Consider the following 17,943-nt stretch of genomic DNA (forward strand, 5'->3'; position numbering starts at 1 on the left):
CACCGTCACAGGACAGAGTATACATGAGGGTTAACAGTAGTGGAAGGGGTGTTGCAGGACACCGTCACAGGACAGAGTATAACTGAGGGTTAACAGTAGTGGAAGGGGTGTTGCAGGACACCGTCACAGGACAGAGTATAACTGAGGGTTAACAGCAGTGGAAGGGGTGTTGCAGGACACCGTCACAGGACAGAGTATAACTGAGGGTTAACAGCAGTGGAAGGGGTGTTGCAGGACACCGTCACAGGACAGAGTATAAAGGGTTAACAGTAGTGGAAGGGGTGTTGCAGGACACCGTCACAGGACAGAGTATACATGAGGGTTAACAGTAGTTGAAGGGGTGTTGCAGGACACCGTCACAGGACAGAGTATACATGAGGGTTAACAGTAGTTGAAGGGGTGCCCCAGGCAGACCTGTTTGTGATGCCAGTTTGATGGATGGCTCTGCCGGGCCACCGCTGGCCTGGGCCCGACATAGAAGGGTTGGGGGATCTTTAGGTCTGGCCAAGCCTGGCGCACAGATGCAGAAGTGCTTTGACTACACACATGACGTGAACAAACACTCACACGCACACACGCACGCACGCGCACACGCTAGGGCATTCACTTCTAGTCATTTTTACTAGTTGCCTAGTTGCCTAGTTTACTAGTCGACTAGTCGACTAGTTGTTTAACTACCTATTATGTCAAAAAATAAATAAATTAAAAAGATAAACTTTTTTTTTTTTTTTTAAATAAATATTTGTACATTGAAAAACTGTGTACATGGTGACTATAACTATAATCTACCTGATCTTGAGGCCTACAAAATCGGGGAAAAAATAAAAAATAAAAAAAATAAACTTTTTTTCTTCTTTTTCTTATCAACTAGTCAACTAGTACCAACAAGGTCGACTAGTGGATTTACTAGTCGACTAGTAAACTAGTCGACTAGTAAACTAGTCGACTAGTTGCTTAATGCCCTAGCACACGCACGCACGCGCACACGCACACACACACACACACACACACACACACACACACACACACACACACACACACACACACACAGGCAGACATGGATGATCTCAGGCTATCAGCACATAGCATAATTGAGAACCCTCGAGGTCTGCAAGTGTGTGTGTGTGTGTGTGTGTGTGTGTGTGTGTGTGTGTGTGTGTGTGTGTGTGTGTGTGTGTGTGTGTGTGTGTGTGTGTGTGTGAGTGTGTGTGTGTGTGTGTGTGCGTGTCTGTGTGTGCATGCGTCTGTGTGTGTGGATACGTGTGTGCTTACTGTACGTGTATTTGTGTGCACGCGCGTGCATGTGTACTTCCCATGTTGTTGATTCTGGCCTGGGTGTTGATAGGGGGTTTGGTACACGGGGAAAAAACAAGGAAATGGCCCCAGACAGCTCCCCCCCCCAACACTACTGTTTTGCAAACATTTTGCTTTGAGAACGCAGAAGCTAGAAGACATGCATAGAGAGACTATTCTTCATGACAGAAAACCTGACACTGTGTTTTTACTCACAAGCAAGGTGCTGTAAGTGATTATTTTTTTGGTTAAAACTAAAACCATTTTGTTTTAGTTTATAACCCATTCTTGGCGGGAACCCCTTTTGGTGTTTTAAGCATTATATTATACTTTAGGTATTGAAAAATAGCGGTGCCGCGCTTGTAGATCTGCTATTTTTTTTTAATCGTGAAAATGTGAATATATATTCTTTCAGAGCGAAAGTTTTTAACTCAAATCTTTGCTTCTGGGGGGGGGGGGGGGGGGGGGGGGTGGAACAACACATTTTTGGGAGTCCTTGACAGGAAATTGTTTGAGAACGACTGACATAGAAACATGGGTTTTTCAGAAAACTGTCAGGATTTAGAAGGCATTTGTAGAATCGTCCTCAGGTCTAAATGGGTTTAAAGGTTAAAGCTCTGGGGTGACCTGAATGATTAGGGTGCATACTAGACGGGCAGCGGGCTCTGACCCGACAGAGAGTCCCCGGTTAGATTCACAGCTGGCCGGACCATTTGCTCCATATCACATCCCTATACTCTCTCTCTCTGTGGTTCCTGTCTCTTTAGTCTACTACGGGCCCTAATGAAAAACATTACAAAATTAAATTAGAAAAAGTTCAAATAGCCGATCTATTTGTACAATTTTTAAATGTTTTTCAAAATAGTAAAAAAATGCCAAAATGGTTTAGGCATAAGGGGTAAGGCAAGATAGGGCCCTACATTATCTATCAAATGAAGGCTCAAAAAAATAAGGTTGAAACTGTATAGTAATGACTGCCATAATGTGTTGGGGTCTCCCCATCTCTCCAGTTCTTGAGCAAACCGAAAATACATTTTGAGGTGGGACACCAACAATTTCATCCAATCAGGAGAGAGAACCCATTCATCAGCTTAAATGTTATTGTAGTGATTCAATCTTGGAGGAGTGGTAGCAGTCTCACATGGAGGGGTGGTAGCAGTCTCACATGGAGGGGTGGTAGCAGTCTCACATGGAGGAGTGGTAGCAGTCTCACATGGAGGGGTGGTAGCAGTCTCACATGGAGGGGTGGTAGCAGTCTCACATGGAGGGGTGGTAGCAGTATCACATGGAGGAGTGGTAGCAGTCTCACATGGAGGAGTGGTAGCAGTCTCACATGGAGGGGTGGTAGCAGTCTCACATGGAGGGGTGGTAGCAGTCTCACATGGAGGAGTGGTAGCAGTCTCACATGGAGGGGTGGTAGCAGTCTCACATGGAGGGGTGGTAGCAGTCTCACATGGAGGGGTGGTAGCAGTCTCACATGGAGGGGTGGTAGCAGTCTCACATGGAGGAGTGGTAGCAGTCTCACATGGAGGGGTGGTAGCAGTCTCACATGGAGGAGTGGTAGCAGTCTCACATGGAGGGGTGGTAGCAGTCTCACATGGAGGGGTGGTAGCAGTCTCACATGGAGGGGTGGTAGCAGTCTCACATGGAGGGGTGGTAGCAGTCTCACATGGAGGGGTGGTAGCAGTCTCACATGGAGGGGTGGTAGCAGTCTCACATGGAGGAGTGGTAGCAGTCTCACATGGAGGGGTGGTAGCAGTCTCACATGGAGGGGTGGTAGCAGTCTCACATGGAGGGGTGGTAGCAGTCTCACATGGAGGGGTGGTAGCAGTCTCACATGGAGGAGTGGTAGCAGTCTCACATGGAGGAGTGGTAGCAGTCTCACATGGAGGGGTGGTAGCAGTCTCACATGGAGGGGTGGTAGCAGTCTCACATGGAGGGGTGGTAGCAGTCTCACATGGAGGAGTGGTAGCAGTCTCACATGGAGGAGTGGTAGCAGTCTCACATGGAGGGGTGGTAGCAGTCTCACATGGAGGAGTGGTAGCAGTCTCACATGGAGGGGTGGTAGCAGTCTCACATGGAGGGGTGGTAGCAGTCTCACATGGAGGGGTGGTAGCAGTCTCACATGGAGGGGTGGTAGCAGTCTCACATGGAGGAGTGGTAGCAGTCTCACATGGAGGAGTGGTAGCAGTCTCACATGGAGGGGTGGTAGCAGTCTCACATGGAGGGGTGGTAGCAGTCTCACATGGAGGGGTGGTAGCAGTCTCACATGGAGGAGTGGTAGCAGTCTCACATGCGGGAGAGACCCCAGGTTAGGGTTAGGGTTGAACATGAAACTTACGACAAGTTGCAGCTGAGCTGACCATTTGAACCCCATTATGCCTATTATCCCTGAAAATTGCAGATCTACAAGCTGACCGCGCGTCACAACACAGTGCTTTGTGAGCTTGTAGATCAGCAATTTGTTGGTGGAGAGTGACAAAAAATACTCCAGTTTTAGGTGATAAGGTGTCCACCGAAAACTACAACATGAAGTCACGCCGCGGTGGTGAGCGACTCGCTGCTCACCCCAACACAACTCTCTGCTTTTACTAAGCACCGTTTCGGTGGTCACCATATCACCTAGAACTATGTATGTATGTATTCATATATATCTTCTTCCCAAAAGGACTTTCAAACTAGGAAGGGTATGGCCTGGTCAGCCTGCAATGACATGCATAAGATCTGGTCATCCCAGTTTAGTAAGATGTTAAAAGTAAAAATATTTACGACGACCGATTCTACTCTATGGCTCCGAGACATGGACACTTTCAAAGAAACTAGAGAAACGGTTGGATGGCACTTACACCCGCCTTCTAATGAGAGCGCAAAATCTGTCTTGGAAGAGCCACCCATCGACTAATCTAATATACGGCAACCTTCCCCGTGTTTCTTCACTAGTCCGATCCAGAAGAACACAGTTTGCCGGCCACTGCTACAGAGCTGACAATGAGGTTATATCTTCCGTTCTTCTCTGGAGTCCTGCCTCAAAGCAGACCAGAGGTAGAAAACTGTCGTTCCCTGATGTCATCGCTAGGGACACAGGCATCAGTAAGCAGGAACTGGGGATGGCAATGAAGGACCGGGAAGTCTGGCGTAATATTGTGAAATCCACGATCTCAACCGCAGTTGAAAAATGATGATGAGGACTATGAATAGACCTTACGTGTATTACTAAGGGTATTAAGTAGTTAATGTGAAGGAACTGGGGGGTCTGAGCCCTATGCTTTATGTGAACTCTACTTAACCCTCCCACTATCATGTCTGCTACGTGTTGTTGTGTTAGGCTGGTGATAGTGTAATCTACTCCCACCACAATTTCTCCTAAATGAACCTCCCCAATGACCTCTATCGCCTCCCCCAGCTGCTTTCCTCTCCCATCTTCACCTCCCCTCCACTTTCCCCTTCGCCTCCCTGTCTGACCCTCCTCCCTGCTCCTCCCCGTCTGAAGTTGTGGAAGTACTCTGATTATTATTATTTTTTACTTGAGTAAAAGTACAAAAGTATTGGCGTTAATATATTATACTTACAGTCGCCTACTAAAGTAAGAGTACTAAAAACTATTGAGAAAATAGCAGATCTACAAGCTTGGGGTTGTAGAATGATTGACTATATTTTAGAATATCCAAAGTATAAAATAGAAATAAAAAAGTTGTAGTGGATTCAAAAATACAATTTGCCTCTGGTATCAAAAAACAGAAACACTCAACTAAAATAAAAGTATTTAAGTATACTACTTGGGTAAATGCACTTTAGTTACTTTCCCCACCACGTCTGTGATGCCTCTCAACAACTGTGCAGCGCCAGTGAGGTCACATGACTGAGAAATACCTCATGCCGCTCATAATCTGCGTCCATAGTTATGTACGCTGGTACGCCAGCTGGAGGGATGGTCGCGCTAACGACGGACTGACGCCATATTCCAAATTCCATTCTGGAATTTTGATCCTACCAGAAAGGCATTCTTTCGCGACTGCAATAAAATATCCTAAGATGTGGCCTGGTGGTCTGGGTGGTCTTGAGGGCAGTGTCCGTGGTCTTGAATATGTGCTGCATTTCAAAAAGGTGGTGAACTGTCCAATTATGGTTAACAGTTGCACCACATAATGCTGCTGAAAACATGACAACATGACAATGAACAGAAAGAACGGGCCTCCGACATGTTTGTGTTTAAACATGGGGCGCGCTGTGTGTATGTGTGTGTGTGTGTGTGTGTGTGTGTGTGTGTGTGTGTGTGTGTGTGTGTGTGTGTGACTGTGCGTGCGTGCGTGCGTGCGTGTGTGCGAGAAGACCATCAGGGTCGAGGTCATGAGGTCATAAGGTCACATGGTCATGAGGAGAGCTCTGTTATTTAAAACCATTTTATGAGAGACTTTGGTTTCCCTCCGCTTTCTGTTACATTATATAGGGTCATTATTACACCATGTAACAAAGTCTGGTGTGTGTGTGTGTGTGTGTGTGTGTGTGTGTGTGTGTGTGTGTGTGTGTGTGTGTGTGCGTGTGTGCGTGTGCGTGTGCGTGTGTGTGTGTGTGTGTGTGTGAGATCCAGACAGAGTCCATTTGGCTTGCACAGCCCTTTGTGACTAAGCGTACATCATCTGATGTCATAACATACACAGTTTTCACATGGTCTTCTTGATCTGCATGCTCCAGTCCAGAACCCTCAGAGGACAGATAACAACAGTTTATGATCTATTTTTGAGCGGTGGCACACCATCTTCTATGCTCAATGTGTGTCTGTCTGGCCGCCTGAGTAGGACCTTTGACCCCTGTCTTTGATACTGCAGCTGCTCAGGTCCACAACTGTGCTTGGCTCCAAGGCACTCCAAGGCCCCACACACACTATAACACAGAATTATAACACACAGTCACTATGTAACTATAACACACATGCAGTGACTATAACTATGAAAGTATAGTTCCACCACTCAGTTTGCACGGGTATGATTCTTTGTGTTGGTTGTCAGTGACATTGTCGCTTTAGAGGCTGAGGGCTATGAATTATTCTCCACACATTAGTTACTGTTCCTGGAAACATCGCTTCTGCTTAGCCCTTAACACTAACAGTCAAGAAGTGTGGTTTCCTGCCACCATGGAAATGTACTAACAACACCGTACATTCACTTCTTGTATTTCTTAGTTGACAGGAAATGAATGATGCAATATTTAAATTAGACATGCATGCACATAGGATGCACAAGACTCTCTGCAGAGCCGTCAAAAGGCAGGGGTACAGGAAGCATGACCATGACAGAAATATACCAGCATCACATAAACCTGCCTGTACAATCATTTCTCTCCACACACCCAAACTGTCTGACATCTCACATGTAACACTCACACTACAAATGACACTGATCACCCCATCAGGCTTGATTTAGACTTATTTATAAATCACCCCGTCACATCCCAGAGTTATGTCCATATTAAACCCTTTGTTGACAGGTGTCTCCAGGAGTCTATTGTACTTTTTCCACCGTTATACCAAATGTACCTCGTGGAAAATAGCCAAGCTAGATCGCCAATTTTCACTGAAAGTTCGCAATGTTGTGTGTTAGGACAGGGGTTCTCAACGTTTTTGGCCGGGGACCCCCGGAAATGCTTTGGCAATGTCTCGGGACCCCCGTCCCGCCCCCTCCCGACCCCCAATATAAATTGACTGCTACAATAACCTTAAACCATTTTGGGCGGGAACCCCTTTTGGTGTTTTAAGCATTGTTATAATTTAGCTATTGAAAAATAGCAGATCTACAAGCTCATAGCGCGCCACTCGGTGGCGCGCTATGAGCTTGTAGGTCTGCTATTTTTGAAAAATCGTGAAAAAAAAATATATATCTTTTATTTTTTTTAAATAATTTGGGGACCCCCTAAAATAATTTGGCGACCCCCCGAGGGGTCGCGACACACGGGTTGAGAACCCCTGTGTTAGGAGGTATGGATATGGATATATGGGGATGATATGCATTGCTTTACCTGTGTGTTGCTTGTTCTATTTGTATGCTATTGTGTTTATGTGTTCCTGTGTTGAAAAGGCTATGAAAACAAATCTCCCTCTGGCTCTGGGACAATAAAGTCTAATATATGTTTTTCCTTATAGGGAAAATCAGTCCTTAAAAATAGTTCAGCAATATTACAATACAGTAAGTAGCTACAATACAACAATGGAGTTCATTTAGGTTCAATATCTGAACAAAAGGGGTGCTCCGTGGAGAACAGATCTCCGCCTGGCTCCCGGTCATCTGGCCTACCCAGGACTCTAATGTTGCATTTCCATTGCATAGTATTTACACTTACAATACAGTAGTATAGAAATGGCTCTACCCTTGGTTTTGCAGATCCATTAGGCCAACATTCCAGATAAAAGGTAGAATGTGACATTCAGGAATCATGTTGTGTGGTTTGTGGCAAACCAAAAAGCATATGATATGCTGATGTTGATATGACGCATGCATGCACTTATGCATGATGCCATTGCAGGATTGTTGCGTTGATTAGAATCTGTACTGTCTGTACTGTAGGCATATTACTGTATATGATCATGTGTTTTTAGATGTGGTGTCGTAATATTGGAGCATAAGCTGCTGGCCTATTATACTAGATAACGGGTCACAGTTACAGAGAGGCTGAATATACACTAGTATGTAACCGTTTGCTGTAACAGAATTGGATGGCGGAAATTATACAACTGCACCTAACAATGTTAAATAATGTTCTTCTTCACAGCATGCATGTACCAGGAGGTCCACTGTCTGATATGCACTAGCTTCAAACTGCCTCTGTCTGTCTTTTCGTATTTGGTGGCTGTCGAAGCACGTGCATCACAGGTGTACTCTATGTTGTCACGTTATGTAGGCTTTAACTAAAAGCATGCATGTCTGTCCCGTGTATGTCACACACATGTGCATGGGTATGTGCACATACCCATGCACATGTGTGTGACAAATAGATGCGTCAGTCTCTCTGTCTCTTTGTATTGTTGTTTGTGTTGCAGGGCTTGTGCGTAACATATGTGTGCACGTTGCAATCCCTGCAGTATCTAGCCCAAAGGCTGTACCTAGCCTCAATCCCTGCCATGCAGTACGTACCGAAACCCCAATCCCTGCTGTACCTCACTGAGCTTTATACTGGTGGTCAGACTCAGTGTATACTGTGTAATGGAAAGGTTAGGCCTACATGAGAACACAATTGTAAACTGAACTGGTAGACATAGTCTTTGTGGACCAAAAAGGTCAGAAGAATGGAACTATTCTAAATTAGTTTATGGTGCCTATATGCATAGATATATATAAACTCTAGATAGCTCACCCGCGCTGTTGGCCAATGGAGAGCGACGTCGTTACGTGGCGGCCATCTTACCTCGGGCCACATAACATTGTGTCTATGGGGCATGTACTCTTAAATGACCATAACTTGCTCAATTTTCAACCGATTTTCAAACGGTTTGGTTTGTTATAAACGTCAGAGACGTCCGCATACTTATATGATTATACGACGTTCATATACAAAAACAAATGTAAGCAGATAAGCGTCCTGAATCATAGCCACGTTGACAACGTTTGTAATAAACCAACCCGTTTGTAAATCCGTCAAGATTTGAGCGAGTTATTCTGTTTGAGCTGCCATTGAACATACTGTACTGTAGCCCCGAAGTAAGGTGGCTGCCGGGTGAACGACGTCAGAAACTCCGCCTTGAGCCATCTAGAGTTTATATATATCTATGCCTATATGCATGGTGAGATATTCTGTGAATTGAGTGACATAAGGTAAGATGACAGCACTCAAGTTTGAACCATGCACTGCTAAAAGTATTTCATTAACAACAATAGATTTGTTTCACTCACTATGTTTCCTTGTTTGTGGGCAGGATGGAAACTTGTCCAGCTGCCACATCAGATATGGTACTGCCAGGCTATCACAGAAATATGTGCCCAGTTAACCTAAAAGACTTCTAAAAATTACAAAATGTTGCCACCATTATGGTATATGAAAGTCTGCCTGTGTCTGATTGACAAGTTAATTCTTGTATTTTTTTTAAGCAAAGTTAATGTTTCTTATTTGATTTCTGAAGTGATTAATCGTCCTGTTAACTAGTCAGTAGTGAGTATTTCAAGAGACATGCATGCAATATTTTACTTTGGATACTGTTTTGTATCCATTGGCACAGCACAGAAGATTTTATTAGCAGCTACTAAGTATGGCCAAGCCAAGCATTTTCTCAATGAGAAAGGTTCTCACAGTAGAACTATAATACAATTGAGACGTAGCAGCTGTACATTAAGTTCTAGTGGGACATGGGAATCAGATTATAGTACTGTAGAACAGAAAATCCGAAACAAGAATAGAATAAACTAGTCAGATAGATGTGTGGTCTGTAGCCTAAATGGTGTTCATCTTATGTATTAGAATTAGATACAAGAAAGCAAATCAGAGGTGTGCACGTGCAGTGCACAGACGTTTGGGAAGGCACGTGTCTTAATCATTTTGGCTATTGGCTGTTAGATGTATCTGTGCCGATGTGCAAGAATTGACGACACTAGTAATCAAGAATGTTTTCACATTCACACACATAAATGTAACACCCATTATTATGTTTATTAGCTGCAGTTGCGTTGCTTACAGTACATCCGGTGAAAATAGCAGATCTACAAGTGCTTTGTACAGCTTATAGATAGTATATACTGTATACGGTTTACAGTAAGTGCTGAAATGAACACAGAGGACAGTATACTGTGTAGCCTCTGGTTCTGGTGCTATGTTTCACTATGTCGCGTTCTTCTCTTAACGGACACCTGCAGTCTCCAGTTTGTGAGTGGGGGAAGAGACGGTGTGGTATCAGTCTCCTGACAGTGTTACAGCCCAGCCGGTAGCAATGCAAGCCGTCAGGCAGTGACAGAGGAATGCCTTTTTCAAAGCTCCAAAAAAGGACGGAGTGTGGAAGATACAGTGCAGAGTAAACTCCTGTGGAACATCTGGAGCATCTGCCCAGTGAATGCACTCTAGATTTAGATTTATAACATGGGAGAGACGGCGTGTGGGTGCGTGTGTGTGTGCGTGTGTGTGTGTGTGTGTGTGTGTGTGTGTGTGTGTGTGTGTGTGTGTGTGTGTGTGTGTGTGTGTGTGTGTGTGTGTGCGCGTGCGTGCGTGCGTGAGTGTGTGCGCGTGTGTGTGTGTGTGTGTGTGTGTGTGTGTGTGTGTGTGTGTGTGTGTGTGTGAAAGCAAGTGTGTATGTGAGAGGGCACACAGAGAGGATGTAAAGAGAGAGAGAGATAGAGGGAGGGACGGAGGGATGGAGAGAGATAGAGGGAGGGAGGGGTGGAAAGAAAGGGGGAAGGAGGGAGAGAAAGAGAAAGAGAAAGCGGGAGATAGAGAGAGATAAGAATGAGTGACCTTGGCAACATACAAATCCTTAGAATGTAAATATTCAGAAGATATCGGAGAAGCATCACAACCAACAAGAAAGTGAGCTGTGTGAGAGTGTGAGACGCCTGGTAATGTTTGTTTAAGGTGCTGTAACATTAAAAGTCCATAGACTTGGCTGCCACATGACAGCACATTTAGTGCTGAAAACAAACATTAAAAGTCCATAGACTTGGCTGCCACTCTTTGTTAAAAGTGCTCTTAACAAACATTAAAAGTCCATCTAGACTTGGCTGCTATATGACGTTATTGTTACGGTTTCGAACCCAGGTTCAAAACCTCCACCTCCACCTTCCACTTCTGGTGTTCCTGGGCACAACCCACTGCGCCGTCATCACTCTTCCACCTAGTCAGGTCCACCTCTGTGTTCCCCTTCCCCTCTGACGAGCTGCCTGGGTGTGGCACTGCACACCTGTTTCTATTCTACAATGTATCTATAGATACATATCTACCTAATTATACTATAGAGTATTTATGTATTTATATGGATTTATATATATATCTATACAAATTTGTCATTATCCTGCTTTATTTGGACATTAAACTGCTTAATAGTCTTCCTGTCTCTTGAGTGGTTGCATTTGAGTTCAGAACACAACTCAGTCTTAACAGTTATTTCAAAACCAAGACATTGGAGGGCCAATGCCCCACAAACATCACACTTGTGTCAGGAGTGGGGTCATGCTTGGGGTCATGCTTGGGGTCATGCTTGGGGGCATGCTTAAAGACAAAGATTAAAAGTCCATAGACTTGGTTGCCACATGCCCCTCAAAAATGAAGATAACAGAGAGGCCATATACCTTGAGTAATGACGATGATGAGGGGTATTCTAAGCCGTCTCTCTGTCCCCATGATTTCTACTAAAGCATCAATGTCTGAAGATTTAGTGTCCTTCGTCTCGCATCCTTCAAACAAATATTGAATTACTCATCTAATCTAGTCAGCTGGCACATTGTTACCAAGGTTTATGACCCTGCCTGGAGAGACCCAAGGCTCTGATCTGAGACCAGAGAAACTACATGCAAAATCCAAACCACGAGACACAAGTAAGTTAATATGTTGAAAACATGGTGGGTGAATATATGTCTATTCATACCGTATATCATATTGTCCAGCCTCTGTATGTACTGTATATATTCTACAACTGAGCACAAGTGTGACAAGTGCGACACATTTGCCCTCAGTTAACTAGGAATCTTGCTACTGTACAACTAGTAAATATCACACCAGGATAACAGTAATGGCAGGTGCAACTAGCAGTAGACAGTCCAAGATCTTGAAACACCTCTATATCAACTGTCCTGGGGTCTGCAGGTGGGGAGAGGGTGGGATAGGGGAAGGCGTTTCTATTTGTATTTTTATTTTGTATCTTTGTGATATATTCAGGGCTTTGTCTAAGTAAAAACTGAATAAAAGAAACACCTCTTTATCAAATAAGCTTCATTCCAACAGTTGATGAACTAAGAAGATGATGCTTGCTGTCACCCATATGGTCCATAGCTCTTCTTCCAATGTGATATGCAAACATGCAGTGATGCAACATCTCATAAAGTGTGTTCTGCATGTGGAGCCACGATCTCTGTCTGAATATGATGCGAGTAAACGGTTCCACAAATAAATCTCTAACATCTAGAAGGAAAACAGACAGTCCACAGTCACATCCGAGGTGTTCATTTAACTCTACTAGTGTGAAAATGGACCCTTACAGATCCACTTGACTGTGTGGTCTGCATACTGTAGACACTGGATATGCAGGTTGATTGCATCCAGTGCACTTCTGCGCCTGTGTGCATGTGCGTGTGTGCGTGTGTGCGTGCGTGCGTGCGTGCGTGCGTGCGTGCGTGCGTGCGTGCGTGCGTGCGTGCGTGCGTGCGTGCGTGCGTGCGTGCGTGCGTGCGTGCGTGTGTGTGTGTGTGTGTGAGAGAGAGCGAGAGAGAGTCTGTGTTTTGTGAAATGCAGTCATGATTCCATAGTAGGTCCTTTGCCCGAGTCTCACATGCATGTTGATTGATGCCAGATGCTCCTCCCTCTCTTGACTCCCAAACCAAAACCACCTGTACACCCATCATCTCCGTTAGGAATTTACTGAGCTTAAATGCCGCCACTACAATAACCACATGTGGGCCCCTGAGTTGAGCAGAGGTAGCTCCAATAGCACAACACCGGGTCTCCCAGTAGGGTCTCCTACCAGCCAGCTCCTGGCCCTGTATAACCCAGGTGGAATTACACGCGCATGCACATGCACACACACACACACACACACACACACACACACACACACACACACACAACACGCACGCACGCACGCACGCATGCATGCACACACACACGCACGCACGCACGCACACACACGCACGCACGCACGCACGCACGCACGCGCACATACAAACAGGCAAGAGCGTGCACATGCACTTGCACGCATGCATACTGTACATGTACACAGTCACACACACACACGCATGCACAATTGCACACAGACACACTCACATAATATAACTCATAGTTGTAGTTGTATTACACAGGGGATATAAAGTGTGGACACATTACATTGCAGTAGTGAATTAAGTATAATTTAACTACTGAACTAGTAGTGAATGAACTAGTGATTTAACTAGTGATTGTCTAGTTAGTTAACTAATGTGGTTAACCAAATGCAACAATCCACATTCGCAATCAAGAATAGAACAGTCTGGTAAACAAGAGCTCCATGAAGAGCAGAATGGCTATGGATGTGTGAATGGCTGCATGTGTTGGACGTATCATCTCGTTGTGAATAGAACAAAACATCTATTAAGGAAACTCCAGCGACCTCAAGGGCAGCGGTTGTATTGATGGGGTGGATGAGGGCAGCAGAGGCTAAGTAAGGAGACTTCACTTCCCAATGTGATAATGATGATGATCTGCTAGTAATGGGAGCTTATCGTCAATCCTACACGCACGCACGCACGCACACACGCACACATACACACACACACACACATACACACACGCACACACGCACACACGCACGCACACACGCACACACATAATCTCCAGCTGCATCTCTAACTCAATTCTCTAATGATGGTCACGAGCCCACGTCACATGTAAGCAAAGGAATCTGAGAATAGAAAGAGATGTGAACTGTTTACTTAAGTCTCTCTGATTCACTGTCTCTCACTGTGTGTGTGTGTGTGTGTGTGTGTGTGTGTGTGTGTGTGTGTGTGTGTGTGTGTGTGTGTGTGTGTGTGTGTTGCGTGTGTGTGTGTGCGTGCGCGTGTGTTGTTGTGTCTGTCTGTCTGTCTGTCTGTCTGTCTGTCTGTCTGTCTGTCTCCTCTAACAGAGACGTCTGCCGGTACTTTCCCTCATGATTGTACTAGCTACATGAACATGACCTAAAGTTAATTCACTACTGCTGCTCTGGAGCTGAACCTGAGAGCGCACGGCCACCAAGGGACTCCCCAATACCAACATTCATATCCATTACTAATACAGTCAAATACTCTGCTAATTCAACTCTGAGATGGAGCCTCTCAGACTTCAATTAACACTGATGCTTTTTCTGTGACTCACTGGCCCATTAAGTTGGTGAACATCCAGATTTGTAAGATCAAGGTCTAAATCCTGTTAATCAAGTGAATATGGTCTGCTGGTTCATTGGGCTACATTTCCATATGAATTAACTACATAGAGAACATTATTATTTCCCAAACAGAATCACACCAAGTTCACCAAAGAAATGCTTCTGCAATTAGGCAAAAAGGTTTGCTGAGACATATAGGCTACAAGCCGCTACATCAATATTTGTTTCATAGGGATTACAAGAAATGAAGGCTGACACTGTTTTATGTTCAACTAACTCAGTGCCACTCCAAGTAGGCTACCTCAGAGACAGTGACTGACAATACTGACATATCTGCAATTCTGCATGTACACATATACTTCGTTCGGTGTCACTTAGCACAAATATCCGATCTACAAGCTCACACCGCTTTGCAGGAATTGTAGATCTGCTGTTTGTGGGCCACAAACAGCAGATCTACAAGCTTTGTGGGTTTGACATCTCCAAAGAACCAATGTCCCACATACAGCAGGCTGGCTACATAAAACCAATTAAGAGGTCTCATTAGTCTATACTCTAACTCTATAGTCACAATAAAATGCCATTTGGAACACTCTAGGGAACTTTAGAGTCGGTTTTTGTGGACAGAATCATGTGCAAACACTAAAAAGGTTGTGGGGTAGTAGGGTTCGTTTAGGCTTCAGTAATGTTTAAGTCGACACATCTAATGGGTGCTTTTAGTTGCATAGTCATGAATTATGTACACTCTGATTACGTAGGCTCTGGCGTACCGTGCCGTGACGCGCTGGTGCCATGCTGTCCATGAAGCGCTCTCCGTTCAATACGTTGAATACCAGTCAGTGCTTTTGTGCCAAGGACCCCATAGGCCTACAAGATTTAAGGTGTTCAAAATGTAAACAAATGAAAGAAAAGAAGAAGAGGAAGAAGAAAAAAACTAAAAAAGAGACTGTGGGTTTAGACCACATACCACCATAACTCTGAAAGTGTAGGCTACAGATGGAATGGAACAAAATGAACCCGCATGCAGGGTCCATTCATTTGGTTCCATAACTTCCAAATTTGAACACTTTCAGAGGTATAGGCTACATACAGCCACATCATTGTCCATTTCCTAACTAACTATCCATCATTTATCTGGGGACAACCCAGGACCCCCGGGGGTCCGCGGACCCCACTTTGAGAACCACTTATTTATACCACCTGGCACCACGTCCATGCAGTTACGCGCCGGTGTGTTGCGCGTCGAAACAATCTCCAAGCTCAGAACGGCTCAGAACGCGTTGTGAGCTTGGATATCGGCTATTTTCGATGCGAGACACGATGCGCAACCAAGTATAATTCAGACATGATGACATGTAAAAAAGAAAGTGTGCGTGCCAGCGTGCCACTCAAGCGCGCGCTTTAATAATATTGTATGATGTAAAATAAAAGCACATGTCCATTTAGACGTCAGGTCACTTACCCACTGCTGTCAACGTTGTCACGGTGGAATGACTTCGCATGAGCTGCATGTTGTTGAATATAATCATCTGGCGTCCGTCCTGCAGCCGCGATGCAAGCTTCAGTCTTCTGCTACGTCTTCAGTATGATGCGAGATGACAGTCAGAAATCTCCGGCGGTGAAATAATAATAATATAATAATATAAAATAATGTCTAAATGAGCGGTGATGGCGGTTCGTAATGCATTTCCTGTGATGCAGCATCAACGTGAAGAAGTATCTGAATCGTTAAGAGAACTGTTGTTAATAAGAAATACCAGCAGTGTCCCGGGGCGTCTTATTCCATTGACCATTGCCTCTCTCTCTCTCTGTCTCTGTTCAACGTACTGAGCTGAGCTGCAGACAGGACGAGGAGGAGGGGAGTTATTATAGAAGGAGTTCTCTCTCAGTCTCATACAAAGTACCATGGTGGTGGTGGGCAGAGCTCAGCGAGCGTTTGCGGGTGCTTGGTCTTGCCAACCCGCATGGGAAAATCTTACCAGTGCAGAGAAGGGATGCCTGGAAACTCAAAAACAACTATCAAACATTGAACTTTGGAGGACCAGAATCCCCATCCATCTCTAACCTACTACTTCACTTAAACCAGTGATTCTTCTCTCAACCTTTACTTATTAAATGCAAGGACCCCCAGTTTGATATGCCCCAGCTAGGTAGCCTGGCTATAAGCCAGACTCAAATCACACTGTCGTGTGGGCAATTTTTTGGCTGATTCGGTCTGGCTTATTAGCCAGGCTACCAGGTAGGGCCCTGTTTGATATTTGAGTGGTGTAAACCACTCCTACAACTGGCTTTGTTAGTTTACGTGTCTGTCTGTCTGTACCCAAAAAAATCACACCCGTGTGAACTGAGTGGTGTAAGGTCTTATATAGCCTGATCAGCTGTGGTCTGACGTAATGTCTGACGTAATGAAATCACACCCGTGTGAACTGAGTGACCATAGCAACCATGCTCATTTTTTGCGAACAGACAGACAGACAGACAGACAGACAGACACGTAAACTAACAAAGCCAGTCGTAGGAGTGGTTTACACCACTCAAAAATGAGCATGGTTGCTATGGTCACCCAGTTCACACGGGTGTGATTTCATTACGTCAGACATTACGTCAGACCACAGCTGATCAGTCTATATAAGACCTTACACCACTCAGTTCACACGGGTGTGATTTTTTTATATATCTGGGACTTAATTTAACTCTGAAAACCATGCTGCTATTAAAGCTGACCATTTGTTTCCTATAGCAATGATTTAGTTGGGAACACCTTCAAGGACCCCCGGTGTGGGTCATTCCCTGGACCCCACAATGATTGCAGTGACTTACTGTAGGCCACTGTAGATTGTGTGAGGTAATAATGTTTTTACCATTCTGAAAATATTTCTCCAACTTCCATGTCATCTGGATAACAAAGTACAAAGATTAGTGTCCCCTCCTTCATGACTGTAGGACCTCAGACCTATAGAGCGTCGCAGTCTCCGCCTCCTACCCTGGACCAGGAAATGAAACCCAATGCATTATTCTCATAGACATTTCTTAAAGTATTTATTTAAAGACGGTTACGCCGCGGACAAAGCCAACTCGAGTCGTGACAACTCATGACAACACAAACAATATTTTGGACCAAACAAATAATTACAAAGAAGAAAAACAACAAAAAAAGTGTTGTAACCTGCCGTTTTTTTCTTCTTTCTAATTATTTGTTTGGTCCAAAATATTGTTTGTGTTGTCATGAGTTGTCACGACTCGAGTTGGCTTTGTCCGCGGCGTAACCGTCTTTAAATAAATACTTTAAGAAATGTCTATGAGAATAATGCATTGGGTTTCATTTCCTGGTCCAGGGTAGGAGGCGGGACTGCGACGCTCTATATAAGAATAATTTAAACAGTAGCCTTACTAGCCTATAGCCTATAGGCTTCAAATTATAATAAATAATAAATAAAAGCACACCGGCAGAGTTTAAGCAGGCTAATGACAATCTTCCATCAGTTTCCCTTTGCAAGAGTAGCCTATGTTTGGCTAAAACCTCAAGGCCTTTACATTTACAACTGACCTTTGCCATCACTTATTATAACAAAGACAAAAACATATGCTCCAGTCCAAGCCTCGATAACAGTTGTACAGTGAAACAACACGGT

At 44.5% G+C, this 17,943-nt stretch overlaps 1 protein-coding gene across 1 annotated transcript in view; it reads right to left on the reverse strand.

Annotated features, from left to right (window-relative positions):
- itga1 (integrin, alpha 1) overlaps positions 1-16,112 on the reverse strand; it is an 82,070-nt gene extending 65,958 nt beyond the window's left edge. The window contains exon 1 of the mRNA XM_079525033.1: positions 15,774-16,112. Within this exon, the coding sequence (XP_079381159.1) occupies positions 15,774-15,840 (67 nt within the window). The 5' untranslated portion in view covers positions 15,841-16,112. The remainder of the gene's footprint in view (positions 1-15,773) is intronic.
- Positions 16,113-17,943: the final 1,831 nt, after the last annotated feature.

The sequence above is a fragment of the Electrona antarctica genome (assembly GCF_951216825.1).
Source record: "Electrona antarctica genome assembly, chromosome: 16".
NCBI lineage: Eukaryota > Metazoa > Chordata > Actinopteri > Myctophiformes > Myctophidae > Electrona > Electrona antarctica.